The sequence below is a fragment of the Prunus persica genome, chromosome G6 (genome assembly GCF_000346465.2).
Source record: "Prunus persica cultivar Lovell chromosome G6, Prunus_persica_NCBIv2, whole genome shotgun sequence".
Classification (NCBI taxonomy): domain Eukaryota; kingdom Viridiplantae; phylum Streptophyta; class Magnoliopsida; order Rosales; family Rosaceae; genus Prunus; species Prunus persica.
Window position 1 is genome coordinate 4,881,077 of NC_034014.1, and position 27,296 is coordinate 4,908,372.

General features: G+C 36.8%; 4 protein-coding genes across 5 annotated transcripts; 3 read left to right on the top strand and 1 right to left on the bottom strand.

The window, feature by feature from the left end:
- On the top strand, positions 535–1,506 carry LOC18772541. Its single transcript, XM_020565196.1, has 2 exons — positions 535–993; positions 1,101–1,506. Exons 1-2 carry the CDS (start codon positions 652–654, stop codon positions 1,272–1,274), a joined length of 516 nt encoding a protein of 171 aa, XP_020420785.1. The 5' UTR covers positions 535–651; the 3' UTR covers positions 1,275–1,506.
- Positions 2,481–11,054, bottom strand: LOC18773001 (pumilio homolog 1). The gene is made up of 9 exons (XM_007208058.2): positions 9,793–11,054; positions 6,863–8,427; positions 6,636–6,777; positions 6,441–6,548; positions 5,886–6,098; positions 5,676–5,786; positions 4,420–4,614; positions 3,634–3,808; positions 2,481–3,007 (listed from the first exon to the last, which is right to left on the bottom strand). The coding sequence occupies exons 1-9, from the start codon at positions 10,432–10,434 to the stop codon at positions 2,970–2,972; spliced, it is 3,189 nt and encodes a 1,062-aa protein (XP_007208120.1). The 5' UTR covers positions 10,435–11,054; the 3' UTR covers positions 2,481–2,969.
- On the top strand, positions 18,046–19,710 carry LOC18775003 (E3 ubiquitin-protein ligase RDUF2). Its single transcript, XM_020566594.1, is given in 2 exon segments — positions 18,046–18,817; positions 18,820–19,710. Coding segments are annotated over 2 exon segments (1,089 nt in total). The 5' UTR covers positions 18,046–18,132; the 3' UTR covers positions 19,224–19,710.
- On the top strand, positions 23,446–27,280 carry LOC18772465 (E3 ubiquitin-protein ligase SDIR1). Of its 2 annotated transcripts, XM_020566437.1 has the most exons (10): positions 23,446–23,699; positions 24,356–24,365; positions 24,446–24,556; positions 24,710–24,764; positions 24,854–24,906; positions 25,022–25,250; positions 25,434–25,551; positions 25,732–25,780; positions 26,314–26,442; positions 26,826–27,280. In XM_020566437.1, the coding sequence occupies exons 3-10, from the start codon at positions 24,479–24,481 to the stop codon at positions 26,949–26,951; spliced, it is 837 nt and encodes a 278-aa protein (XP_020422026.1). In that variant the 5' UTR covers positions 23,446–23,699; positions 24,356–24,365; positions 24,446–24,478; the 3' UTR covers positions 26,952–27,280. The 2 variants fall into 2 exon arrangements, with proteins under 2 accessions (XP_020422026.1, XP_007207345.1); XM_007207283.2 differs by having other exon boundaries at positions 23,447–23,699; positions 24,356–24,556.

Genomic DNA, 27,296 nt, shown 5'->3' on the forward strand with positions numbered 1-27,296 from the left:
CTAGTTGAAGTCCTAATTCGAACTTAATCAAAAAAATTTGATCCAATAGTAATTTGTCAATCTAACCTCAAGCACTATACATAATGAACTATCAAAGAATGGCCCAAGTTTTTTTTTTTTTTTTCTGCCATAGTTAGGAAGGGGGAGAGGGAAATTCATACACACGAATATCATAGGGATTTTAATCCAAGACCACTAAAGAGCACACCAAAAATCTAAGTCAATCCAACAAACACTCCATTGATAAGAATGGCCCCAATCCAAGTGTCATGAATGAAAGTTGTTGAATAAGAGTAGGGAAAAAAAAAATCACTATTATTTTACAAAGGTTGGGTTAGGCTTGTGGTGTTTATTAGGCATGGGGGAGTTTTGACATTGTTCTGGGCCTGGGCTTTATGCGTATCCTGATATAGCATCTTTCCTGTCTTACCATTTCTAGTCCAAAAGCCCACCCATGTACCAGAGAGCATTTAGGTCTTTTTCATTTTTGGTCAAAAGGGCGCATTTAGGCCTTTGCTTTCAAGCACCATCCCAATAGAAATTTCCAAACACATTACTATGGTGTGATGGACTAGTACCATAGAGTTTCCCCTCATCCCCAACATTTACTGAGGCTGTTTTTGCCACAGCAGCAGGGAGAAGTGGTAGCAAATGGGCATGGCTACCACATCCATATCTCTATCCCCACCAACTTTTTCCCATTTTCTCAAGCCAAGCCATTGTCAATTTCTAAGAACCCAGAAACCATGTTTGCCTTTTGCTTCACCAACCAAAAAGAGCATAATTTTCCACAACCCACATGATAATTTCACCCAAAAAAGCACCCCAATTTGGCAAATCTATGCAACCTCTGGTGAAGCTGTGCCTGCAGAAGCCATCCCACTTGAGACTTCCCAGCAGATAGTGTCCACTGGTGATGAGGATGGTGTTTCTATCACCATCTCTGTTCTTCTTTTCATTGCTTTTGTTGGTCTATCTGTTCTCACCATTGGGGTAAACTCAAGAATCCATGTTCCTTTTTGAATTCCAATTTGTGTAAGTTACTAAATTTATGGTTTTGGGAAGTAGGTTTTGCTAAATTTGGGTTGTCTTGGATTCAGGTTATCTACCTAGGTGTGACAGATTTTCTGCAGAAGAGGGAGAGAGAGAAGCTTGAGAAAGATGAGGCAACTAACAAGAAGAAGAGTGGAAAGAAGAGGAGGGTGAGAGCAAGGGCTGGGCCTAAAGGATTTGGGCAAAAGGTTACTATTGATGATGATGACGATGATGACTGAAATGCAATTGCTCTTTTGATTAGTATTTTTGGGTAACTCTTATAAAATGTAATTTATGAAGTTTTCAGTGGTTTGTTGGTGACTGTCTTCCACTTGGAAATAGCATGAGTGATGATCGAAGAGGCACATTCTCTTGAACTTGATGCATGTAGATTTTACATTTATTGGCAGCAGACCTTGAATGGTTTCATTTTTTATCAACCTTTAATTAGATGCTGTAAATAGTGAGTGCTACCCTAAAGCCTAAAGCCTGTCTCTTAATCTGATGCATGAGGAAATGTTATGTATGTGTTAGATGGATACAAAATTCTAACACTACTTATTAGTGACTGCCACCGTAGATGCATGCAAACTCTATTATATTTATCATGCAAACTCTATTATATTTATCAACGGTTGACAATCACACAATACAATAACAACCTCATACATCGTTTAAGAATTTTTAGTTTCATTGCTCAATCCAATCCCTGATTAGCCCTATTGTATAAATTGGTAAGATTTGATTTTTGTAATATATTAATCATAATCTAACCACGATTCCGGTTCTTCAATTTTTGGATTATGTAAAATGGGAGGGTTGACTGGCTTATTCATTGATGTTGTAATTTATTGATGTGGAAACATGTAAAGGTCAGTTTATGGGGCCATTCCAGCTTTTGGTTGAGAGCCGCAAAGCATAGGTTTAGGGGTCGAACCCTCGTTTAGTGAAGCAAACTTGACGTCAAAACTTTAGACATCAGGGTTTTAGGGTTTAGGGCTTGGGCTACAATATGAAAGCAGCACAACTGGCTTCACGCTTTAGTACATGCTGACAAAATATTTATCAGAACAGACACCATCATTTTCACAGGTTTTATAATCATTTTAAAGCATAATATAATTCTATAAGTTACCATTTCAAAAGATTTATTTCTTCAGATTCCCCTTCCCCAATCGAAAGTGATCAATTTATGCACAAAAGACAACAGAGATCTCTCCCCCTCCCACATCCGTCCTTTTCTCAAATTTTTACAAAAGACTTCAAATCTTCCCAGAAGTTGAAATTTTCTTCAACTTGGGAGTTACTGTTTCAAAAATTGGAAGTTGCAAAATGAGACAAAATTATAGTTTTTGAGTTTTTGGAGCTGCTTTCTATTCACGGGAGGGATAGATAAAAATTCACTACCCAGACAAAGGGTTAAGGAGCTTGTGATGCAGAGAAAATCAGCAATAAATACATGAGATATATAGCCTCGAACAATATACTTCCATAAAAAACTGTACTTTATGTGACTCAGAAAAAACAACGTCATTACCATACATTTAAAAAAACTGCAGCCTCGCCTAATCATGAACAGCTCTCCACATGGCAACATTTGTACAGTCACGTCGACATATAAACTACCTCACCATTAATCATTTTTACACCCTTAAAAAACTTGTATAGTCATTTATCTCCTCTGCAGGGGCATCAGGTGTGTTCAACATCTGAACCTCAGCTAGCTCGACTCTATGTATAAACTTTAAACTACACAATGTACAGTTTTCCAGTACAAGCAACAACTTTATTTTCAATCGGCCTCATACCTGTCTTTCAAAGATAGGCAGAGCCAGTCATAGATATAGATACGAGGAAGAGACGACGACGACAAAGAGAGGGAAACACACACTAGCCTCAGTTAGCTGTACAAACAACTTTCTTTCCTACACCACCTAAGCAGGGTGCGAAGACTGAGCAGCAATTCTCCTTTCTGCACGCATCAAAGTACGCAGTAAGAAAGGTATCTCTAAAGAATGAATCATGCCACATATGCTATTTTGGAAGTTAATCAACTATAATTATGTACTATGTATTAAGATAATGTACTACATATTGCAGGGAGATGTGTCTTTACTAAGGTAAACAAACAATCAGGAAAAATCAAGTACATAGATGAATGCATCCACAGAATGATAAAGCGGTCCTTTTAGTTTGTTAAGTTTGGTCGCGCATTCATATAGCAAAATGTGTTATAGGGCTGAAACTTGTACTTCTGTAAAAGGCAAAGAGTAAAACAAAAGAAAAACAAAAGCCAGGAATAACACTCAATGGCTTGCACGCCAGATAAAAGAAGCATGATCTTGTACCAAGCATAAAATCACCCCAATTATAAATTAAAAAATTGGCATCCAAAGATACATACAGATATTTGTACATTCAGTCATACATCAATACTCATTAATATATATATATATATATCCATATACATACACATATACACGTGTGTGTGTGTGTGTGTGTGTGTGTGTGTGTGTGTGTGTGTGTGCAAGTCATGAAGATATGCAGTTTACAGACATAGATGTATAAAAATGAGAAGGCAAAAAGAAGAATGAGTACCCCCGGCAGCAACAAGTTTCTCTACACGAGCAACAATATGCTTCCCATAAGTGTATTTCTTCAATGCATTCAAATGAACTTTAATTCGCGAAAGAATCAGTTCACGTTGTTGGTCATCACAAGTCTCCAACACTTTTTGTACAACATAGTTCGCAAATTGATCCTTCATCATTGCCTATATATACAAGCAGTCAGTCAAACTAAATAAGTGGACAAAATGTTGGGGATGAGAGAATACATATATAAGACATGCGGAAAGAAGAATGATATCACATATATTCATGCATAAGGATTTGAAAACATCTGAAGCCACAATATCCACAAAAACAATAGGGAAGAATGAAGAAATATAGGTCACTGTAATCCCCAAAAAATGATCACTAATTTTCGTCATTTAAGGGCTATAATCCAAGTTCTTAACTTGGGTCCTTATTGCAACACCTGTGTGCAACGGCTGATATACAAATGTACAGAACATAATCTAAAATTGCTTCCAATCCATTTGATGGAACCAAAGGAAGTGCTAATACACATTGGTTATGAAGCACAAAAGGTCTAATCCATACCAAGGGATCCCTAGGATGATAACGTATACAAATGTAAAACATGTATCCTGTTCCACCAAAAAAATCCCACCCTCAGACCAAAAAAATAATGATGTTCCTCCAAAAACAATGCCTCTACTTATGCCTGCTTGTTATGATTACACTTATCAGAAAAACAATGAGTCCATGACTTTATTTCCAACAAATTAAAGTGTACTAAGCACATAGAGATATGACAAACCTGAAGAGGCTCGTTTTCATCGGTAGTGCCAAGCATCTCATTCACTAGTAATTCACGTTCAGCGGGACCGCCAAAAGTTAAACACTTCTCAACTACATTGGAGGCAAACTTCTGTTGACTCATTTGGACTATCTTCCCAGCTAATTCTTTTATGATAGCAGAACGCTCATGAGGTTTTCCATGCTCGAGGACATGCTGTTTAAAAAAAATACGGCAAGCAGATGACCAAAGAATAATTAAAAGTCTACATGTACATATAAATCAAAACTGGATGAAAACCCCAAGTTCTTTTCTTTTCAATAATGAAAAACTCAGTTGATAAGTAATAACACAGCAAAAAAGAAAGTATTCTCGTGTTTTCATGAAAAACTGAAACATATAGCAATAAAAAAGTGAAAAGAGCCCTAGAACTAGGCTTGCAAGTGAGCCAATTAGTCCGCAAGCAGCTCAAAGCTTGACCTAGCCAAGGGGATCGTTTAGGTTTTCCATTAAGAAAACTTAATAATCAATATCCATGATAAGCAAGCACAAGCAATATCCTTTGAGCATGAATAAAACACAAGCTCAGCTCGAATTCAATAAAAAGTATTTTTTAAGCTAAACTGAAATCTTGAGCTTCTGTAAAATTAAAACAAGCTCAAGCTGGGCAAAGATTATCTCATCTCAATTGCTGCCCTACCCAGAAGATCAAAGAAACAAGTATATGGTCCAATCTCAAACATATCAATCTAACAGTACTAGAATAGTTGCTCTTCATGTTCTTGGGCTAGCTGGACAAATGAACATCTAAAAGGTGGTTTAAATGTTTCAAATACAAAAAACTGCTAAACCCAGAAAAATTTCCAACCCTGTGGTCTTCATGACAGAAATAAGTGACAAAGTACAAATAACACGTTGACATGTTAAAACAAGCAATACGAGTTGCAGTTTCGAACTCAAGAAACAGTGGGAAAAAAACAAGAATAAAAAAATTCGAGGTTTTGTAATTAATCATTCTATGAATATAAACACCAAGAAACAGAGGAGCATCACCAGACATGTCAAAACAAAAAACAAAAGGCAGAGGAGCAGAAATTTTGTTGCAAATATATCATTGAATATGGTAATGGAACAGAAGGCAGAAAGGCATTAGAGATAGATATTTAGAAGTAAGCCACTTGGCTGACTGATAAAAAGACAAACGTTACCAATATAAAAATTCACAAAAGCGAGTGTTTGAGCACAGAAGAGTCCATTAATTAGGGAAGATTATGAACCTGAACAACATAATTGCCATACTGATCTTGTGCCAACATGCTAACAGCTCCCAATATCTCGTCCATAACTTTACTCTGTGTATTCATATCATTGCAGTGCTCAAGCACTCTCTGCCAAATACACAAACATTATTATGGATTACACATTAATTGTTTGTTCAGAAGAAGTTATCAAAATCAAAGAACAAAAAGAAAAAGATGTATCTCAACCTGTATCACACGGCAACCATATGGATGGGTGGAAAGGGTCACAACTTGATCAAAAAACGTTGAGACAATAAAATGAACAGCGTCTTCAGGAACACATTCAATACACTTCTGGATGACATGGTTCCCATTCTGATCACGTACACAGCGCATAACATTACCGTCAAGTTCTTCAACCATTTTGATCTTTTGGTCCAGATCAACAACTTCTATTGCCTGAACATAATAAAAGTATATTACTGCTAGAACCAACTGTAGCAATCCTTGGATAAACAAATGAATTTTAGTCCTACTAGCATGAAAGTTAAAAGGAAATCAGGTCATTAGCATTGGCATACAGTTATTATTAAGCCTCCCTTGCTGCACAAAAGCATAATAATGGAAGTAATAGTTATAGCATCCGAAAAGACTAGGATTGTTTCTTGCAGTACTATGAGAACAAATGGTTGAATAATCAATCGTACGTTGAAAGATGAACGAAAGATATCCATATTCCAAAGAAATACAGGGCACAACCTAGTAGGAGAAAAAGTTAATCCAGTCACAAGTTATTGGTACCTTCTGGATCACCCGACAACCATACATTTGAAGGCTAAGTGTCAGTACATGACCAAAAAGCTTGTTGGCCAATTCCCTTCTCTGAGATTGAAGTCCATGCTCAAAAAACTGAATACAAACACAAATTGTTACCATGTAATATATACTAACAAGCAGAAATCAAACTAAAGCATGTGTCCAGCAAATATCATTTACCTTTTGAATCACATAATTACCAAACACATCAGTCATTAGAGCAAGCGCTTGAGGCATAATTTCTTGATAAACCATGTTTTTCTCTTCTGTAGTGGCTGTTTCAAGTTTTTGTTGAATAAACCGACTCCCATACTGATCCGCACTGCACATACAAACAAAATTATCATAACCAACTTATGATAAAATCATAAAGATGAATGACAAGAAAACTTATAAGGATTTGATACCTGAATTCCACAACATGTCCACCAATTTCTGAAAGTTCAAAAGACTTCGCTTTATTGCTCTTAAACTCTTCTAAGAGTGAAGATGCAAAGCTTTCATCTATGTTACCGCCACCATCCAGGTGCCAGGGTCCCATGACACCCCCAGCCAAATTCCTCATCCCAGAAGGAAAACACATATTAAGCTCATTGTGCCTCATAGGACTACCTGGTCCAACTGGAGAGTTAGGAATAACAGGACTTGCCATGGGACTTCCAGGATAAGACATGCCTACACCAAATGCAGGATTCCCGTAATAACCATGATGATTAGAACCAGCAGACTTGCCCCCCAACGGAACACCATACTGTGACTTCTGTGGTGAAAGCAAGGCTCCAAGATACGCCTTTTGAAGTTCAAGTAAATTCATGTATGAATTACCCAAGTAGTTCCTATCCACGGAGGGGTCATTAAGAGCAGCAAGCTGTGCTGCAGCATACTCAGATGTCCTCAAGTATTGAAGATACATAGGATCGACAAAAGGAGCTTGAAGACCACTCCCTGCAATTGGACTCCCTAATCTACCAAGATTATGTGATTCAGATGCAGCAGCTGCTAGGTTTGGTCCAGAAGCCATACCTCCTCCAAGCACTCTTGAATCCATCCCAGGGGATCCCATAGCTGATTCGAACAAGGGTGGAAGATTACCAGTGCCAAGTTGGCTAGCCACCATGGATGCCAATGCAGGATTCATAGAATACCCACTTAGACCATAGTTTGAAAATGACGAGTTTGCGGTATCTACTTGCTGATACTGAGGATGCAAGCTGCCACCACCATTATGATTGGATGTGGGGGATCCTTTTAAATACAAGTTATTTGAAGAAACTGCAGCTTTTTGTAGTTCAACTTGCCTATCAGACGATGAGTTACTAAAATCCGGCCCACCACCATTGCTCTTACCCAAATCCGAGTATGAACCTTTTGCTGAGTGTGGAACAGATGGCATATGCATATGCCCAGATTCAGACTTCTTTAGGTATGTTAGTTGCCTGGCATGACTCTCACCACCTTGCAAACCAAAGAGATAATTCTGGTGATCATCAACATCTTGTTTGATCTGTGATGGCAAATGGTTTTCATCATCTATTACACCATTTGCAGACAAGTTCATGCTTGAAAAAGGCCCCACCAGATCTCCAGACTCATTGATGCCAGATGAGACAGCATTGAAGGAGCTCGGACTACTAATGCCTCTCTTTTCTGAAGTACCAACTCTTCCTCCTCCAATTGGTGTAAGGCAAGGACTAGGAGCCCTAGCGACAAGTTGAGGATCAGGAGTGGTGCTTCTTGACAATGAAGCACCTAGAGCTGCAGCATATGAGTAAGAAGAAGGTGGGCCCATACTTTGGGCTGCAGATGAGCCCTGACCATTTGCACTAGATCGTAGACCATCAGAAGCCATCACGTCACGGCGCAAATGAGCTAGATCAGCTTCAGCAGAACCATCTACATTTTCATCAAATGCATTACGGCTGGCTGGACGAGAAGGAAGCCCAGAAACAGGAGATGCACGCCCCAAGTCATCCTGAACAACAAAAATTTTAACTTGTCAGCAAATAAAATATAGTAAACAGATCAAACTAATGATTCTGCACAAGCACAACAGTTGTGAACCAAAAATGAGGACTCGTAAGTAAGATTAGCATGCAACAACAAAGGCTCCATACAACTATAAAACTTTATAGGTACTACTGATTCAGAAAGATATAGGAAAAAATGGTTTAAACATATATAGGAATCTAAATTATGAATGCATAAAAGATGTTATCTTGATAGCTTTAGAATTTAAGAATAAAGTATCTAAATAAGAGCTTTTCTGCGCAGTGCTAATTACAACTCTGATTTTGAGGTTGCCAAACAAGTGTATGGTATGGACTGAAAATTATCCGGATCATATTCAACCATACTATTGAGAAAAAAAAAAAAAAAAAATTATGGTGTACCTGTGATGGCATAACCAATTTGTATTCAATCAGAATTTTTTTTTAAAAGGGTTTGAACATACTCATCAAGTTCACTCATTTGAGTTAAATGCAAGAAGCAAGGTGGATTATCCAAATTCACTGATACTGGTGGTACTACTATGCTCTGTGGAGCATTATTTTGGTCAACTAAAGAATAGCATGATAACCTGGAAACTATAGCTGAAGAGAGATGTAAGGCAATAAGGGATAGTTGCAAAACATTAGATTGTATTAGAAACCACGAGGGCTGGCAACCTATCCCAGGAATCGGACGAAAGAAAGAAAACAAATGCACTCCGTGCTAGTATGACTACAGACATGAAGCCATAACCAAGATGACCAATGCAATCATGAAGAGGACTGTTAAGCTGAACAACTTGGTGCTACTTACAGCCATCAGAAAGAAGGGAAAACTAAACAAGATTAGATGCAGTTAAAAATTTCCCTGTTTTTTAAAAGCTTCTAAAGGATGGATTGGACTTTCAAAGTTCTCAAAGCGAGTTCCTATAGAGAGTGTGGTTATGACTGACTAATTGTCCGAAGTAGAAAACCTCCTCAATATCCAATATCTGAAAGAGTGGACCAGCTGTAGGTACACAATCAAGTTGTTAACATAAACGTAAAAGGTAGCATTCAGGATGAGGACATTTGGTCCAAGCCAAATGGGGCAAGGCACACATTTGCATTCTAAAATAATCAAATACTCATATTTTATATCCCATGAATCAATATTCTCCTAAGTTATACATTATGTCACTCTCAAATATCAATGGGAAGCATAAATGTAAGAACAGACAATTCAAGGAACAAAAATTAAGTGATACTCAAAGCGTTATCAACAAATGCAAGCAAACATTAAGAAAGCACGAACTTCAGTTACACGTGTACCAAATCGAACATCGAACACAACCATAGAAACAAATCACCTGAAAGATTTCAGCTAGGCTCTTTTGTTTGTTACCAAGTCCTAAACCTGGCAAACCAATCAGTCCATCAACACCCCACTCTGCTGAGCCACGTACTTTGTCCGGCTCAACCTCGCTCTCTTGTTTCCTCGAGTTAAAACCTGGCGGCATCGAAAACAACGATCTTTGACTAGCATCATCAGCCCTATTCACTTTCCTCCTGTCTCCAATTCCACCCAATACAGAACTCCCTCCTCCTTTCATCCTTTGCGCAAACCTCCAATCCTCCTTTGACAGCAATGGAGGTGGAAGCCGCGGATTCAGATTCACATTCGAGTAATAGTATTGGAGATAAGCAGGATCGGACCTAAGCTCCTCTTCAGACGCAAACCCATTTTTAGCTCCAGGAAAATCCGAAAAGGCGGCGGCACCACCGCCACCGCCACCGCCACCAGCAGCAAACAACCCTCCCACTGCATTCAAAGAACCCTCCACAGTTGGAGGTGCTGATCCACTTCTAAATATATTCAGCTCGCTTTCACGATCATCAACCTCTTGCCTGCGCTGCTCCCTGAGCAACATACCTATCTCCTTCTCAAATTCGTCACCAAAGGACCCCTCGTTACCTGCAAGCATTGGTCTTCTTCCTATTTCAGACAACATTCTCGATGAAAAACACTAACCTACAATCAACCCTCTTCCAAAAACTCAAATTGATCACTACCCACTAGCAGTAACCTAACCCTAAACCCCTACAACAATCCCAAAATCAAGACTTAAACCTAAAAGCCCAATATTTACAACCTCAAAGTTGCTAACTTTAAACTGATCAAAACCCAAAATTTCTCCCAAGCCACTTCATGCCTCGCCTAAAATATATATACCCCAAAACAACAATCAGAGCTCATAAAGTTATTATCTTTCCCTGAATTCAGTCCCATAAAATTATTCAAACCACTTTTTTTCCAGCATGTTCTCCATGTAACAGCACAAAAACAAGAGCATAGACAAAAATATTAAGTTTGTGAAGGAAAAAAATACAGAACACAATATCAGTGAGAGAGCAGAGGAGTTGTGTCTAAGATCAAAGAGAATTATAGAGAAACAAAGGGTAACTGACGGCTGAGATCAATAGGGCGGCGATTGGTTCTTACAAGAACCCTTGTTAGGGTTTTGTTGCAGTTCAAGCAGCGGATTAAATACAGTGATAGTTAGAAAGAAAGCAGGAAAGAAAGTAATAAAAAATGATAAATAAATTTATGGGAATATTTTTTTCTTCTTTCGTTATTTTTGGGTTATGAAATATCTGGAAATAGCTAATTAACGTGCCTAAAAATTAGGGCTAATTGACCAAGTGATAACGGACTGATGTTTTAAAGGAAAAAATTCACTAAATAAAATTTAATTATAATGATTAATGATAATGATGTTTGTTTAGTTTTTCTCGTCTCAAATAGGAAGAATCTCTGACTGCCACGTCAGCTCCTTAGATTCGCTGCCTCTTCCATGAACCCAAAAAAATTAGCAGTGAGTTAAAAAAATGGGGCAAGTACAGTTTCATTGCACGGTTATAATTTTCTGGGTAAAAAATCTCTCCCTTCCTTTTGGGTAAGTAGGTTGATTTTCCATTTTTAAAATTTATTTCCTCCTTTTGCCTTCTTTCTGTCATTTTTATGCCTGCATTTCGCCTAAATTTGGTTTCTAATTTTTTATAAAAAAATACCGATGACAATATAAACAAAAACAAATGCAAATACAAATCAACAAAGATGTCGAATACGAATAGATAATGAGTCAAATTAACAAAACACATTTATAAAAAAGGGTCTCAGCCTATAAAAAACAAAACATAACTTATACTAGTAAATGTGTGTATTTATTATTGTATTTATTGTGCAATGCTATCAATTTTACACAGACAATTATAGTTTTTTTTATTTATTATTAGCTCATTCAATTGGGTCACCGAATTAAACCATTTTTTCATGAAGTGTATTAAGACAAGACTTGAAACAAAATTGCTTGGAGGCTTGCAGGGCTTTTTGCTGTGTTGGGTCCAAAGAAGCAGCTTTATTAGGCCTGCTGCATGGAATTGTTGCCCAAAAACTAAATTCTGCAAACGTTATAATTAGGTGGGGATCTCACCTGTATTTTCATTATACTTTGTAATTAAGGACCACAATTTACAGTTAATCATGTGTGTAAATCAGATTTTATTTTGCTTTTGTTTAGGAAGTTCTTTCTGTATGTATCAAAATGAAATTATATAATTTAGACGAGTATATAGGAAATAAAATTAATTTAGAAAATGTGAAAGCAACTATTAATTTAGAAATTTAATTAATTAAAGTAATAAAGCTTTAAGAGGAATATAATTTGTTATTTAAAAAAAACATAAGATTTATATATATATATAAATCAACATCGTAGTCTTGAGTTGGCCTTCTTGTATAGTAATAAAAGCTTTCCATGATCGAAGGAAAATCTTATGTGTGTGTTTCCTGTCATAAATAATAATAAAATTGTAGTCTTGCGAGAAGTTATGAATCGGGAAAGTCCGGAATGCTAAAGAGATTGAATGGGTATGAGATCAACTACTCTCTAAATCGATTATTTTATGCTTTTTTAAGTCTTTGAGTATGTATTTTAATGTGGAACCCACATAATCTTTTATTTATGATAAATTAGAATCATTCCAATACTCATTTTATGAAAAAATAAATATTTACTAACACATAATATATAAAAATATGTGAGTTTCACATTAAAATTCGTAACCAAATACCTTCCCAAACAAAAAATTGGATTAACTAAAAAGGCTAATTCCCAATTCCTAAGTTCTCTATTCCTATATTATCTGATTCCTTAATTGTTATATTCTTAAGTTTCCGATTTCTTACTTTCCCTATTTTAAGTAAGTAAATTTGTAAAGGCCTTCAAGTCATATTGGGCCTCCATCCCTAATTCAAACTGTTATGTACGCAAAACCATCATTGTATGTGTAGTTTATACATTTCTTTTTAATCAATGGATAATATTATGAAGAGAAGAATATTAGAGCACCTCCTTTAGTCATTATTTAAATTCTTTAAATATAAATAAAATAAAATAAAAACTCCAAACTTTATTTTCTGCCAGGAAATTTAACTTTATTTGTGATATTTCCTTGAGTAGCATATGAAGAGGTCTTAGTCACAAAAGAAAGTCAAAAGTACAAAATCTGGTTGGTGTTATCGGTGATCCACCATTTGTATTTGTCACGTGATTGCATAGCAGCAATTACACCACATAAAAAAGTGGGAGGGGTAAAAAAAATTTAACAAGGTAAATAGTAAATACCACTCTGATTATCTAGTTAAAATCATGATTTTTTTTAATAAAAAAGTTACAAAATGAAGCTGTCCACATCTTGCAGATAAATACAGGAAAAAAAAATAATCAGAGACAGTTGATTGGTGAAAAAAAGAAGAAGCAAGAGAGAAGTGACATAAGCAAGTTTGGTATTGGATGCCAAATTAAGGAAAACCCTTTGGGGTAGGAAAGGTCTCTGACTCTCTCCATGTGTCAGCAAAATGGCAATTTGGGTATTTTGCCTATATTTAGAACAAGGAGATCAATGAGGAAGGTCGTCTGTTAAGCCCACCACCTGTTCGTGAAAATGCCTCTGAGAGTCTCTTTCTCTGCTTCTGAAAGTCTTCAGTTTGAAGCTAATGGCCCGAGCACGTGGAAGCACTTTAACTACATTATCTCTTCTGGGTTTTCTGTTCTGCCTACTTCCTCAGTTATGTCGTGCATTGATAAGCTGCCGAGAGTAGGGTGGTGATTGAATCTTGAATGAGGAAGGGAACGGAAGGCATACCTAGCAGCAACCCTTTGGGTTTAAGTTGGGCCTTGTATTTTCTTCCATTTTACTTTGTGTTTTTTAATGTTCACAGTCCCAACAACTTAAAGCCCCACCCAATACCAAATTGAGAGAAAACCCAAAATCCTAAATTTGGATTTCTTCTCTTATAATAACGAGGAACACACAAATTGGGTTTATGATAAACTGGGCCCTACACAGGAGCTTTAGCCCTCTAGAGTTTTCCACACAAAACTCATACCCAAAAACCAAGTCAAAGATTTGGCCCTGTTTAAGAAAAAAACTTAGTTGTAACGGGAATAACATTATATTGTTATTTCAGACTAATAATATTGTCACATGAAAGTGTTATCACGCATGTCATGACGTTAATACTTTAAGCAAAATTCAATTAGTAAGATCACATAATGAGTTTTCTCTTTGTCAAAAGAATATTATTTGCTTTTTGGCTTTTCCCCGAGACTCCGATGAGAAAGCAAAAAAAATTCTTCCAACAAAGAAGTTCGCCTCTTTTCTTTGGAAAAGTGGTGCGAGAGTGACTCAACTCAAAGTAGCATAATAGTGTTAAAAAATAAAAATAAAAAAAGGCTGGCACTGGGAAAGGTTTGAGAAACCACACAAACATTGCTTTGTAAGCTTTTTGGGGTTTGAACCTTTTGCATTTGAGAGGACCAATCCGACAAGACGCTCCCCTATCTTTCTTAAACTAATTTCAATCGTGGATTCATTTACACAAAATGCTATTTATTCATATTATGGTTAATTTATACTTACATAAATATTTGGATGTGAAAGGAATGAAAATAACTAAGAAGTTTTGACAGCATGAATTTTGCTAGGTGAGTTGTGTGGGCGAAATCCGACCATTCATGTATTGTTCGTCTCACATGCATCAACAATTAGAAATTTCTCATACATGCATGAACGACTGACCGTAGCATAATCTTTACACTGACAATGAAATTTCAAAATATTGAATTGTGAGCCAGTACCTAACATCTTCACTTAATTGCTTGAGCTTATTTTGGATGCACATATTGAAACAGTGATGCATTCATGGGTTCCTATCTTTTTTCTTTGAATAGCATTATGGTGGGCTTGACCTAACGAATTTGCCTGAAAGTAAAATAAAAGCCCTTGCCATATAGAAGTTGTAATTCACACTTTTCACGCATGCAAACCGAACAGATCGAAAACTATGCGCCATGATTTTTGTGGACGGAAGCCAACAAGAGCCAGACACAAAATAATTTTTCTTGATTGATGTGTTACCAAACTCTTAGTATATAAATAAATAAAAACATTATAGTACGATTTTTCATTAATCTTTCTTTTCTGAAAAATATTATTTAAAGGACAATATGATTCTCCTGTTGTACATCTTCATTAATTTCAGTTCTCAATTTTCATTTATAAATAAATAAAAAATAAGCCCTTCTATTATTTGCCCCTTAAAGAAGGGGGAGCGTACCGCAGAACATGCATTCATAATTGCATTTAAATAAATAAAATGTGGTTAAATTCATAATCACTTTTCTGTCAAGATTATTATTATATACATCCATGATTAATTTACCATATTACCCAACGAACTATATTGTAATCTTCCTAGTTTCCTTGCCCCATAAGCAAATGCGATTTTTTTGAACTTATATATCAGCGTCATATCCCACAAGAATTGGTTACTAATAGGCTCTCTGTATAAGTCGACTATACAGTTATCACAAAATTTCCCACTTAAATGTGTGATGTCAACGTTTGGACCAATAATTAGATCCTTGACAACCTTGTTAGTATCTCAACTTGTGTTGTAACTGATAGCGTACAAAATGATATAGCGTACAAAATGGTATCCCAAATCAATTCAAGCATAACCGATAACATATTATCACACTCTAAGGCTCAGTTTGGCATTGTTGTGCTGTGAAAATAATCGTTGTCAGATTTGCTGTAAGAGAAATCAATTATGAGATAAAGCCGTTTGGCGTTTGATAAACTTTTTGTTAAAAGTGTTGTTTGTACTAATTCCCACATCATCAGAAAATGATTGCGGCATAATCATTAAGTGCCCGTTTGACATTGCTTATTTGAGGTGATAAGTGATTTTTTAAAAATTTTGGGAAGCCCAACCCGTTTGGTAAACTGTGAGAAAATCACTTATTGTTAAAAATTGCTGTGAGAGAAAGCTATAAAAGAAAGCAACTAATGAGGTGCTTTCATTTTCTGATTATGCAGGAATCAGTTTCGAAGAGGAGCTGGGTTTAATGATTAATTGGCAATCATTTTCTGATTATGAGTAAAATCAATACCAACAACACTTTTAACAAAAATTTTACCAAAACGCCAAACTACTTTATCTCACAGTTGATTTCTCTCACAGCAAATTTGACAGTGATTATTTTCACAGTACAGTAATGCCAAACTGGCCCTAAACCCAGCGCCTCTTTGAAACTGATTCCTGCATAATCTGAAAATGAAAGCACCTCATTAGCTGCTTTCCCTTATAGTTTTATCTTACAGCGATTTTTAACAATAAGTGATTTTCTCATAATTTACCAAACGGGTTGTGCTTTCCAATTTTTTTTAAAAATCACTTGTCACCCTAAATAAGCAATGCCAAACTGACACTAAACAAATTTAGAATCACATATATATGTTATATTTTGTATTAGTTAATTTTTGTAAATAAACAATAGCATTAGAATGAGATATAATTATCTTTTTCTTAAGGCTCGTTTGGGAATGATTGTAGATATGTCAATAATCACTTTTATGGAGAAGCACATAGGAGATACTTCTCTCCAAAAGTAATTATGACTTATCTAGAATCACTCTCAAACCAACCTTTAAAAAAAGATAATTATATCTCTTTATAATGTTGTTGATTATTTCTGAAACATAACTTATACAAAATATATAATATATACGTGATTCCAAGTTTATTTAGAGTGTGATAATATATTATCGGTTATGCCTAGATTGATTTAGGATACCATTTTGTACGCTATACCTTTCACTACCAAATAGTTTGATATCATGAGACTATTTTTCTAAATTTATTGTGAGTTTTATAATATTATATGACCAATATATTGTCCCATCTAATACAGTTAGGCAAAAAAACATCGCTTTCTCTTTTTAAAAAAAAATTATTAAAATAAACTTTTTGATATGAAACACTTTTATATCACTTTATTTGAATTGAGTCAAAACAGTAGAGAATACATACAGTTGGATGGAAATGGAACTCAGCACCTAATTTATAATTAAAAAATCATGATTGAGAGGGAAATGGGGCCCAATTTGGTGGAGGCCATTCCAATTTGGAAAATGCTAGGGAGACCAACTTTAGATACCAACTCTCTAATAGAGTGTGGGACCCATTGTATTGGTGGGCTCCACCTCTATTAGAGAGTTAGTACACAAGTTGGTATCTAAAGTTGATCTCCCTAGCATGACCCTTCCAATTTCCATGCCAGATATAGGTGTGGCCTCTGTAGACGAGTGAAGCCGAGCCAAGCCAAATTTACAGGACGCGCCTTTGCCTCTGCCTTTGTTGTTGTTGTTAGGAATCTTCTTGCCGAAACCGGCGACCGATTTTAAATTTCAAACCCGGCGTCCCCTTCCCATTTCAAGTCAACGTCCCACACCTACGCGCCATCCAATCCCTCTAATTTCTCATACTCTCATATTTCTTTCCCTTGTCAATTTAATCACATGTCCAATTTTATAATTGACCCACTTGAGCCTCTGAGTGACTCATCTTTTGGTGGACTCCTTTTTTTTTTTTTTTTTTTTTTGTAGCTTCTTCGAAATTCCTTAATCTATAATTATATAAAAGTACTCTGATTTTTCCCAAAACATTATATAATTTTAATTATTCATGTTCATAATTTACTAATTTGAAATCTTTTTCTCTTGGAAAAAAGATAACACTATTTTTATTTTATAAATTCAAGCGACGTTGGCGGATGATGAATTCGAATATAGAATCTCACGGACATAATTGACTGAAATCACTTGAGTTACAATTCATTTACAATAAATACAATATTTAAATAATGACATTAAAAGATATAAAAAATAAAATAAAATAACGATTTTAAAACATCAATAACAACACTATAAATACTTCTTTATCACTATATTATAAACTATCTAAATTCTTTGAATCCATAGGAAGAGAAGAAATACCCTTTTGCATCTTGGATTTATCATTCTTATCTAAAATATAAAAGTGCCCAAAAAATCATTTAGGATGGTGGAGCAGCTTGTGTTTACTGACAATTAGTCTTAATACTTTCTCTAATCAGAGTGCTCAGTGAAACTCCGCGTGAAATTACGCGCCAGGTAATAAGAACCCTATTTCGTCCTTTTTCGCCTCCCACGCGTGCCTCCATAAAAGCCTTCTTCTTCCCCCTCCGCTCTTCATCTCTCCTCATTCTCCCTTCTCTCTAAAATTCTCTCTCTCTCTTCACCCTTCAGATCTCTAAACCTCTATGGCTACGTCATCGCCGTCGCCGACGACGTCGTATTGGTGCTACAGATGCACTCGCTTCGTCCGTGTCTGGGTACAGGACTCTACCCTCTCATGCCCCCACTGCGAAACCGGTTTTCTGGAAGAGATCGAAACGACGCCGCACCCACAGCCACCGCCGATCCATCACCACCGTCGATTCCCGTCCTCCCACGTCCACGATCAAAACCCGGCTCCGACTTCCCGCCGAGTCCGTCGGGCCCCCGTAGACAGGTCCTCCCCCTTCAACCCGGTTATTGTCCTACGTGGCGGGGCCGAGTCAAATACTGAGTCCAACTCGTTCGAGCTTTACTACGACGACGCTGCCGGGTCGGGGCTCCAGCCCCTCCCGCCCACCATGTCGGAGATCTTAATGGGCTCTGGCTTCGACCGGTTGCTCGACCAGCTCTCCCAGATTGAAATCACCGGGCTGGGCCGACCCGAAAATCCGCCCGCGTCTAAATCAGCCGTGGACTCTATGCCCGTTGTTCAAATCGGCGAAACACACGTCGTGTCGGATGCGCACTGCGCGGTCTGCAAGGAAGCATTCGAACTCGGGTCGGAGGCCCGAGAAATGCCGTGCAAGCACATATACCACTCGGATTGCATCCTCCCCTGGCTTGCTATGCGAAACTCGTGCCCGGTTTGCCGGCACGAGCTGCCCGCCGACCGAATGACCGAACTTCGGATCCCGGGTCTCGACGAGAGACCATGGGGCTGACCATCTGGAGATTACCCGGCGGTGGGTTCGCTGTGGGGAGATTCTCCGGCGGCAGACGACCCGGAGAGAGGGAATTGCCGGTTGTGTACACGGAAATGGATGGCCCATTCAACGGGAACGGGGCTCCGAGAAGGGTACTATGGTCATCGAGAAGTAGAGGAAGTGAGAGTCGTGGGATTCGCAGGGCTTTCCGTAATCTGGCGTCGTTTTGGGGTCGGTTTAGGTCCAATTCGTCTTCCTCGAGGTCCGGGTCCGAATCCGGGTCGGTTTTCAGCAGAAGTCAGAGTCACTCAAGTTCGGTGTTTGGCCGGTTTGTCCAGAGGCGTAGCAGGGCTTGGGTGTTGGATGATTAAACAGGCCGCAAATTTTGTTTCTTTTTGGGGTTTTATTTATTTATTTTTATATTCATCACTGTATATACTTTTATAGCATTGGAGTTTCGAAGAATTTCAAGTTCGCCGGATTTGGGTTCTGTGTTCATGACAAAAGCAACTGAGCTGAGAACTAGCAGGCCTCTGTTTTAAAGCAAAATTTGCTCAAAAGGTAGCATTTTACAGCAAATTCGAAATGTAGTTCTTAAAACTTAATTACAGCAACTTCTTCTGTTGCTCATTACAGTTTAATTAGTAGATTTTATTTAGCAGATGTGGATTAAGTCGGTTGATGATTGGCTCTTTACACTCAAGTTCGAATTCCCGTCCCGATAAATTAGAAAAAAAGTTAGATTTTATTTATGAAGTGAGCGACAGCAAAAGTGTCAGCTCATAGTTCTGCTTTTATGTAGCTTGAGAATGCGACCGTGAATGAATGAATGTTATGTTTGGCCTTTGTGGCTGGAAAGCACCAAATTTTGGCCCTCTCTTCTCTCAAATAATTGAAGCTACTTGTTAAGTTTACAGTGTTTATATCCCGTGAGTTGGGTTGTGATGGGTCATCTCACTTATAGCAAAAAAAAGGATCCATTATTCATCAGAATTATTCCTGAGGCCTAGCTGGCTGATTGGCACCAACAACGCGCCCACTGAGTTTGTTTGTAGGAGGAGCGGGAGCCCTTCCATTATTTATCAGGAAAATTCTTGGTGGTGACATTATGAATAACAAATCTTCATCTTCATTTAAACACATGTGATAATAATTCAAATTGTCCATTTTTAAAATTATCATTTAAATTGGAGTTATGGATTTTCAGTTTATTGGGGTAGTATGGGATCTGTAGTGGGTGAACAAATCACATATCATTTCTATAAAAATAAATTAATCAATCAATCGAATTGGAGATCCTTTAGTCATCTATATGTGCCAATTAAATGGACATTTCATCATGAGGATCTTAATTGTTATCAAAATTGTTAATTTTTTTTTTATATACACATGAATTACTAAATGATCTTCAAATTTTTTTTTTATATTCTTTTGCAAACATGATATTTAAACGATGATTTTGAAAATGAACTGTTTTGTTTATGACGTGTATGGTGGATCCGTTAATCACAACGGAGTGGATAAAGAGGTGCACCCAAGGTTTGCATTTAAGTATTGTCCTATGTATAATTAGAAAAATTCTTGAATACAAAGAATGTGTAGTGAGTATAGAAATATTTCACTGGATTATTGCCGTTATGTGATCGTATAATCCAATTAAACGATGACGCATAACTAATTTTTATTTCTTAAACACACGTCTCTTTTATAATTAGACACCACTATTAGTCAGAAAGAACGTAAAAATTTCTTTTAATTCATATGCTTGTTCCGTGATCAGTTATGTTATCAATTATTGTAAAAATGACGTCCATAGGGGGAAGCTACTGGATTTCCCTATTAGCAGATAAACTTGGTCATATAATTGTTTCTTGATATATCCTCAGATTGCCAGAAAGGGCAATAGAATATTAGAACAACGGGAGCACGCAGATTTTAAATGGTCCTTGATTTGAAGTGATTACCGAATCAAAGTTAAAATAAATGTCCAAGTCAAGCAAGTCTACAACATATCCTTGTAGACTAGATATAGATATTGGCTTTGGCTTTTGGTTTTTGGCTTTTGACTTTCGGCTTTTTGCTGCAAGGAAAGTCCAGCCAACTCATATCTAGCTTGCACACACACATATATATATAGATATTATAACAAATATTGTTGAGCATTTTTGTGTTTGGCTGGACAGAAATTGCAAGTCGTTTATTTTCTGCCAAGCAATTGGAAAGGAATATTCCCCATGGGATATTTTTTGCCTCTGCCCATCACAAAAAAAGAAAAACAGAATTCAAGGAGGTCAAATCGTGGAGGCCCGAGTTAACTGAGGGGTTGAAATTAGGCCCAGTTCTCTTTTACTTTTGGTCCAGTTTGGCTGCTTGTACTTCTGTGCTTCGTGGACGGTTGGCAACAAGAATTCTATAGCTTTACATATGACTCAGAAACCATGAAGTTTTTTTTTTGTTTTTTTTGAATGAAAAAAGTATTTTTTTTAGGGAAGAAATTTTTATTTTTATTTTATTTTATTTTTATCTATATATATAAAGCAAAAGGCAGAGAATGGTGAAACATTCATAATACCATAAAATGCCCTTGGTTAATCCAAACATTAAGAATTATAATTATTAATTAAATGAGGATAATATGGTAAATTTACACCTTTTCATATTAAAAAAATTAAAATTAAAAGAAAAATCAGATAATGAATCCTATTTTTATGGAACACAACTACCTATTATCTTTTTTAAATCTAAAATAAATTTTAATTTAAAAAGCCTATCGCAGGCGCGAAAGCGCGTGCAGAGAGGCTAGTAAAAAGAATGATCGGAGTAGAAAGTGTTTGGGGGATATATATATATATACTCATCCTATGGTTAGCTTCGATGTTTCCTTTATTTCAAGGCTTTCTGTTTTTTTATTTTTTTATTTATTTAATAAGTATGTAAAGTTTTTAGTTATAATGCAAAAATAATATAAAAACAACAAATAGTCCAACTTCAGTGAGAATCAAACTCTAGCGCTAGATTGAATGGAGAAGCGCTGGAGCCAACTCCACTAGACATGCCCTTGTGCAAATGGGTAGCACGCTATACTATATATACAATTTCTATAATATTAATATATATAATATATAAAAAAATAATTTCGGGGGCCCTGTGCGGTGGCGCCACTTGCGCCACCCAGGGCCGCCCCTGAGGCCTTCATTATAGAATAACTCCGGTTGGCAAATAACAGGGTGAAAGAAAAAAAAACACATAACACAATAAATTTGGACCAGAATTTTGTGCAAGATGGTCGTTTTTTTAATTTAGATTAGATATGTGCATGATGGAGAACAAATGCGAATCGATATTTTCGAAAATGTATCAATAATTTGTCAATATATTTTGTTGGTGATAATAATGTCGATGTTATATCTAAAAATGAGATTATAAAAAATGTTTAGTATGTAGGTATGTAAAAAAAATAGGGACAAGTTATTGATACATTTTCAATATAAAATGTAAGTTTTTAAAAAAACCCTTAGATAGAAAAGTGCTGAGATTATTTGCACTATATGTACTCTTATATATATGATAGGAAAAAATGTAGCAATGATCCCTTAAGTAAGTCCCGACTTTACTTTTAGTCCCTTAGCTCTAAAAATTATTATGATGGTGTTTCAACTATGCCTCGACTTTCAAAACTCGTCCTTTCCGTCAACCATGTCAACTTTTCCATTAAAAATAAGGCTACATTTGTCTTTTCATGTGCTGAATCCTTAATAAGCACAACCCATCCTCAACAACCACCTCTCTCTCCTCCAGCCACCCTTTACCGACCTAACTCCACACATACGCCGCCGACCCACCCCCACAAACCCACTCCGACCTCGACCCACTCTCTCATTCTCTCATTTTCTTCCTCTTTGTCTGTCAACCCCCTCCTCCTTCCAACCTTTTTCGTTGATTGGTCTTCCTCTCAATCAATTGAACAATCTAAACAAAACCCAAAAAGATCATTGTAGAGAGAGAGAGAGAGAGAGAGAGAGAGAGAGAGAGAGAGAGAGTTGTTGTTAGGTTTGGGTAGAATGAGGTGGTGACTAAGTAAAAGTCTTATTTGTCTTTAAAATTTGATATGAAAATTTCAATTTACCCTTAATTTTGGCAAAAATTTAATAGAATTAACAAAAGGACGAGTAGTGCAACGCGATATCTAACGAAGGATGACCATAACAACTTTTGGGATTGAGGAACGAAAGTAAAATGGGGTCTTGTTTGAGGGACCATTGCTATAATTTTGCTTATATGTTAAGTCCAACTGTCAATTGACTTTTTAGAGTGTACATTAATATTTTTTGGGATTAATTGGCTGATTGATTATCAATTTGTAGTAGTTCGTTTTTTTTTTTTATAATAATTTTAATAATTAAATTTTCTTTATAAAATCCAGAGATTGAAGTTTCAATGAAATTATCTTTCTTTGATTTTTTTTTATTTAAAAAATTCCAATTTTTATTTTTATTTTTCACTTCACTGGTGTGACGTGGCAGATTCGGATAAGGAGCGCAAATCCTACGGCGTTGGCGCAACCTTGCATGCTGAGGAAGTCGTGGCAGCGGTTGGATCACAGGCAAGCGGACGTGGCAGCCTCTAGAGCCTTCTCCAAATTAATAAATTAGTATTATTTTCACCAATATATACATCCCCTTTCAAAAAAATTAAAAAAGAAAAAAGAAAGAAGAAGCAGAACTAACTGTTCAAACAGGAAGAGCGTTGCTCAATCTCTTTCGTTCCCTCCACTTCTCCAATCTCCGCTTCCACATTATCTCCCGCAACAAGATCTCTCCACCTGCTCTGTGTTTCGCTTCACATCTGTAAGTCCTTTTCCTTCTCATTCTGTTTGTTTCCGAGAAAATCTGATGGCAATTTTACTATTTGCTGCACTTGTCGTACAATCGCAGTCTCTTTGCTTCTTCCACCAAATCTAAGGTTAAGCATTTCATTTTTCATCTCTGCATAAGTTGTGATTAATTTATATAATTTGTTAGATCTGTGTTTATGTTCATCATTTACATGTATAATGATGGAGTGTGCATGGGCGAATTAGCTAGCAATATGAAATTGGGAATGGAGTAAATGTAGGAAATTATCAAATGAATTGTACCTTTTACATTGTGAATCACAATATGAGCTGAAAAACAGTAGTGGAATTGACAGCTTAATCAGAGAGATTTTAACCTTGCATTCAGAATAAGGGAATCTCTCTGAATTTTGTGGTAGAAATGGGGTTGGATCTTTTAAGTTTGCTACACTAATTTTAGGGGTGAAATGTTAACCATGTGGTTGTGTAAAATAGGATATGAGAAATTTTATGGTAAAATTTTCCAGGTGGGAAACTTTTAATGATACTTGTTAGAGGAAAATATGATTTGTTGTGGAAAATTTTTATGAGGCATGTCAGCTTTTCCACTGCTTCACAATTGAATTTTGTTTGTGTAGTAGTAACTGATGTACTTCGGAACTTTTGCAGCTGTTGCAGGTTTGGGAGATATATAAACTGTTATACTCGAATACTCGAGTACTTCACCATACTTATCTCTTTATTAATTTCTTGACAAAGGGAATTCTTTGAAATCTTTTGCAAGTGGCAACTATGAGTTTTGTTTTCCGAGGGGCTAGAGCAGATATTGAAAGTGGCTTTCCAGGATTTATTCCTGAACGACCAGCAATGGTATGTTCATTTACATACATTTACATGTGGAAGTATGCGTGCTATGTTGTATACGTATCTATTTGCATCCTGGTCATTTGTAACTCATACATGTCTTGATGAGTTTATCATGCCATTCTGCTGACTGCTGACACTTTTTCCTTTTTGTATCAGCGTATTCATGCTTCTCGACCAGTAAGCACGAATTCACTGGCTTTTCTTGTCACGGGTAATGCATTTGTTTCTGTATTTTTTGTTCATTGCATGCCCTGTACTAGACCACATTTTTAATCCATAAGTTGCCTGTTTGCTTAACAGTTATCTTGCTATTCATGCTTTTAAACTCTCACCAGATGTCACCGAATTTTCTGGTATGTTTTCACTGAGCGTCCAATCTAAGCATACTAGTGATTCACTTAGAAACTTTGGAAAATAGAACTTATATAACAATTAGAAGGAGGTAATCCTCTGTATCTGTGTATGCAGCTCTGGCTAGTTGTGGGTGTCTTTTTGATGGCCACAACCCTGAGGATGTTTGCAACTTGTCAGCAACTTCAAGCACAGGCTAGAGCACATGCTGCAGCTGCCAGTGGGTTGCTTAATCATACGGAACTGCGACTGCACATGCCACCTTCAATAGCTTTTGCAACCAGAGGACGGTTACAAGGACTAAGACTCCAGTTGGCACTACTTGACCGGGAGTTTGATGATCTAGGTACTGTCTTTTTGTCTGAATTGTACTTGTTGGATAAGTTTTGTCATCAGAGTGGCTCCCTCTTTGATGTTAAAGGTGCATTCAAAGATGTCCAAAGCAAGTCTAGATCTCTGGTTCTAGTTTAGTTGGATTTCAATCATGTGTGTATTGGCAAGATGAATTGTTCTGTACATTCAATTGCAGATTATGATACTTTGAGGGCTCTGGACTCTGATAATGCCTCTACAGCAACTTCAATGAGCGAGGAGGAGATTAATGCCTTACCTGTCCACAAGCACAAAGTCACCGACCCAGAGATCCTGTAAGATGGGAAAAAACTTGCATCACTTCTTGCATGATGTCACTTGTGAGAATTTATATATATATCTGCGACTCTTTCAATATATTCGTATATAACAAATAGCAGGTTTCTTTTCTTTTTATTCGGATTTAATTTCATCAAATGTGACATTATTTGATAAGATGTCTTTTCTGTTCTTAGGGATGGTTCATCACTGCAACAGGCATCATCATCTTCAGCCCCAGTTGAGGTATTCTCTTGAACCCTTAGTTTGCTTGCCTATTTAATAAGAATTTGCCTGGCGGTTGTTACTTTTTCTTGATTAAAACAGCTAGCTTGTCACTTAACTGTATTACATTGTAAATATATATTTGTGAGCTGTGTTCTGTTTCCAGTGAGACTAGGGAAAGGTACAATCAACTTTGAAATCTTATGAGAAGCTTATTAGCACATTTCATTTATTGGTTCTCAGTACACAGTTTTGTTCAGCCATGCGGCAGATGGAATTTGGCCCTGACCTGTTACCTTCTCATCCTTCTTTCAAGCTTTTGGTAATCTGTGGGTGGTGGCTTGGATTGCTGAGTCTGTTTACTTTTTGCATAATTTTCTAACGGTTGGTTGCATGACAAACCCATACCAACATATACATAGTAGTGTATTACATCTCTCTATGTGTCTCTTTGTGGCTTTTCTTTTTCTCTTCCCAAATGCACAGTGCACATTGTCATCGTTATGCGTACTTCCTATGGATAGCTTTCAATTTCTTGATTCCATTTTTTCTAGCTGAAAAAGCAAGACTCCAAAAGGGTGGATGGAGGCATGAAGGATCCAGAAGATGAGTTGACATGCAGCATTTGCTTGGAGCAAGTTAACGGAGGGGACCTAGTGCGTAGCTTGCCATGTTTGCATCAGGTACACCCTCTGCCTTCAGTCTTGATTTGTGGGTTATTATCATTAGCAGTACATAATGCGATTAGTAAGATTCATTAAATTGCAATCGTTTTCTTGTGTACACTTTCCTCCATCCTCCCTCTTTATTTTAAAAATTCTCATCAAGCGTTGTCAATACTGGTTTCCTGACGTGGTACCCAACCAGAAAAAAAAAAAGAAGGAAAAAGGAAAAGAAAGTTGTGGTCATTCTTAATTGCTTATATCTCAGGTTTGAAACTTTGAACTACTCATTATGCTGCAAGTTGTAAAATTCGGAATTTTCCATTCTAATAATCCAGGATGTGTGTTGGCCGTTATTTTTGGTTTGTACATTCAAATGCCAAGAGTATCATTTTATTTTGCAGTTCCATGCCAACTGCATAGATCCATGGCTCCGGCAGCAAGGCACATGCCCTGTGTGCAAATTTAGAGCTGGATCAAGATGGCCGGAGAGCAGGGAGAGCGAATCCGACGGTTCAGACATGGTGTAACGAGCCTTGTTACACAACCTGTATACGCAACGGAGTACATACACGCAGTGTAGTACAAATACGCAATGAAGCACATGTACTACCGCAATTTGCAAATAAGGAGGGGATCTTTTGCATAACTTGTACATAACCAGTATGTATGTGTTCAATATTATAGAATTATATGTCCGATCAATGATATATGTCTGGGGTTTTACTCAGTATCTATCATGTGTATATCTCATGCGTAATATGTGCGTATTATTAGCGTGATCTCGACTACGAGAGATGTGACTTTTCCATATTATAAAAGAAATAAAGTCTATAGAGATACAACATATTATTTTGAAGTTTATGGTATTGAAT

Bases quoted from the DNA above. Each gene is read 5' to 3' on its own strand.
- LOC18772465 (XM_020566437.1), top strand. From the start codon at position 24,479: ATGAGTTTTGTTTTCCGAGGGGCTAGAGCAGATATTGAAAGTGGCTTT. The intron at 25,251-25,433 runs GTACTGTCTTTT...ATTCAATTGCAG, and splicing joins CCGGGAGTTTGATGATCTAG to ATTATGATACTTTGAGGGCT. The intron at 25,552-25,731 runs GTAAGATGGGAA...TTCTGTTCTTAG, and splicing joins GTCACCGACCCAGAGATCCT to GGATGGTTCATCACTGCAAC.
- LOC18772541 (XM_020565196.1), top strand. From the start codon at position 652: ATGGGCATGGCTACCACATCCATATCTCTATCCCCACCAACTTTTTCC. The intron at 994-1,100 runs GTAAACTCAAGA...TCTTGGATTCAG, and splicing joins TATCTGTTCTCACCATTGGG to GTTATCTACCTAGGTGTGAC.
- LOC18773001 (XM_007208058.2), bottom strand. From the start codon at position 10,434: ATGTTGTCTGAAATAGGAAGAAGACCAATGCTTGCAGGTAACGAGGGG. The intron at 6,549-6,635 runs GTAAATGATATT...GTTTGTATTCAG, and splicing joins GTAATTATGTGATTCAAAAG to TTTTTTGAGCATGGACTTCA. The intron at 6,099-6,440 runs GTACCAATAACT...TATTATGTTCAG, and splicing joins GTTGTCGGGTGATCCAGAAG to GCAATAGAAGTTGTTGATCT.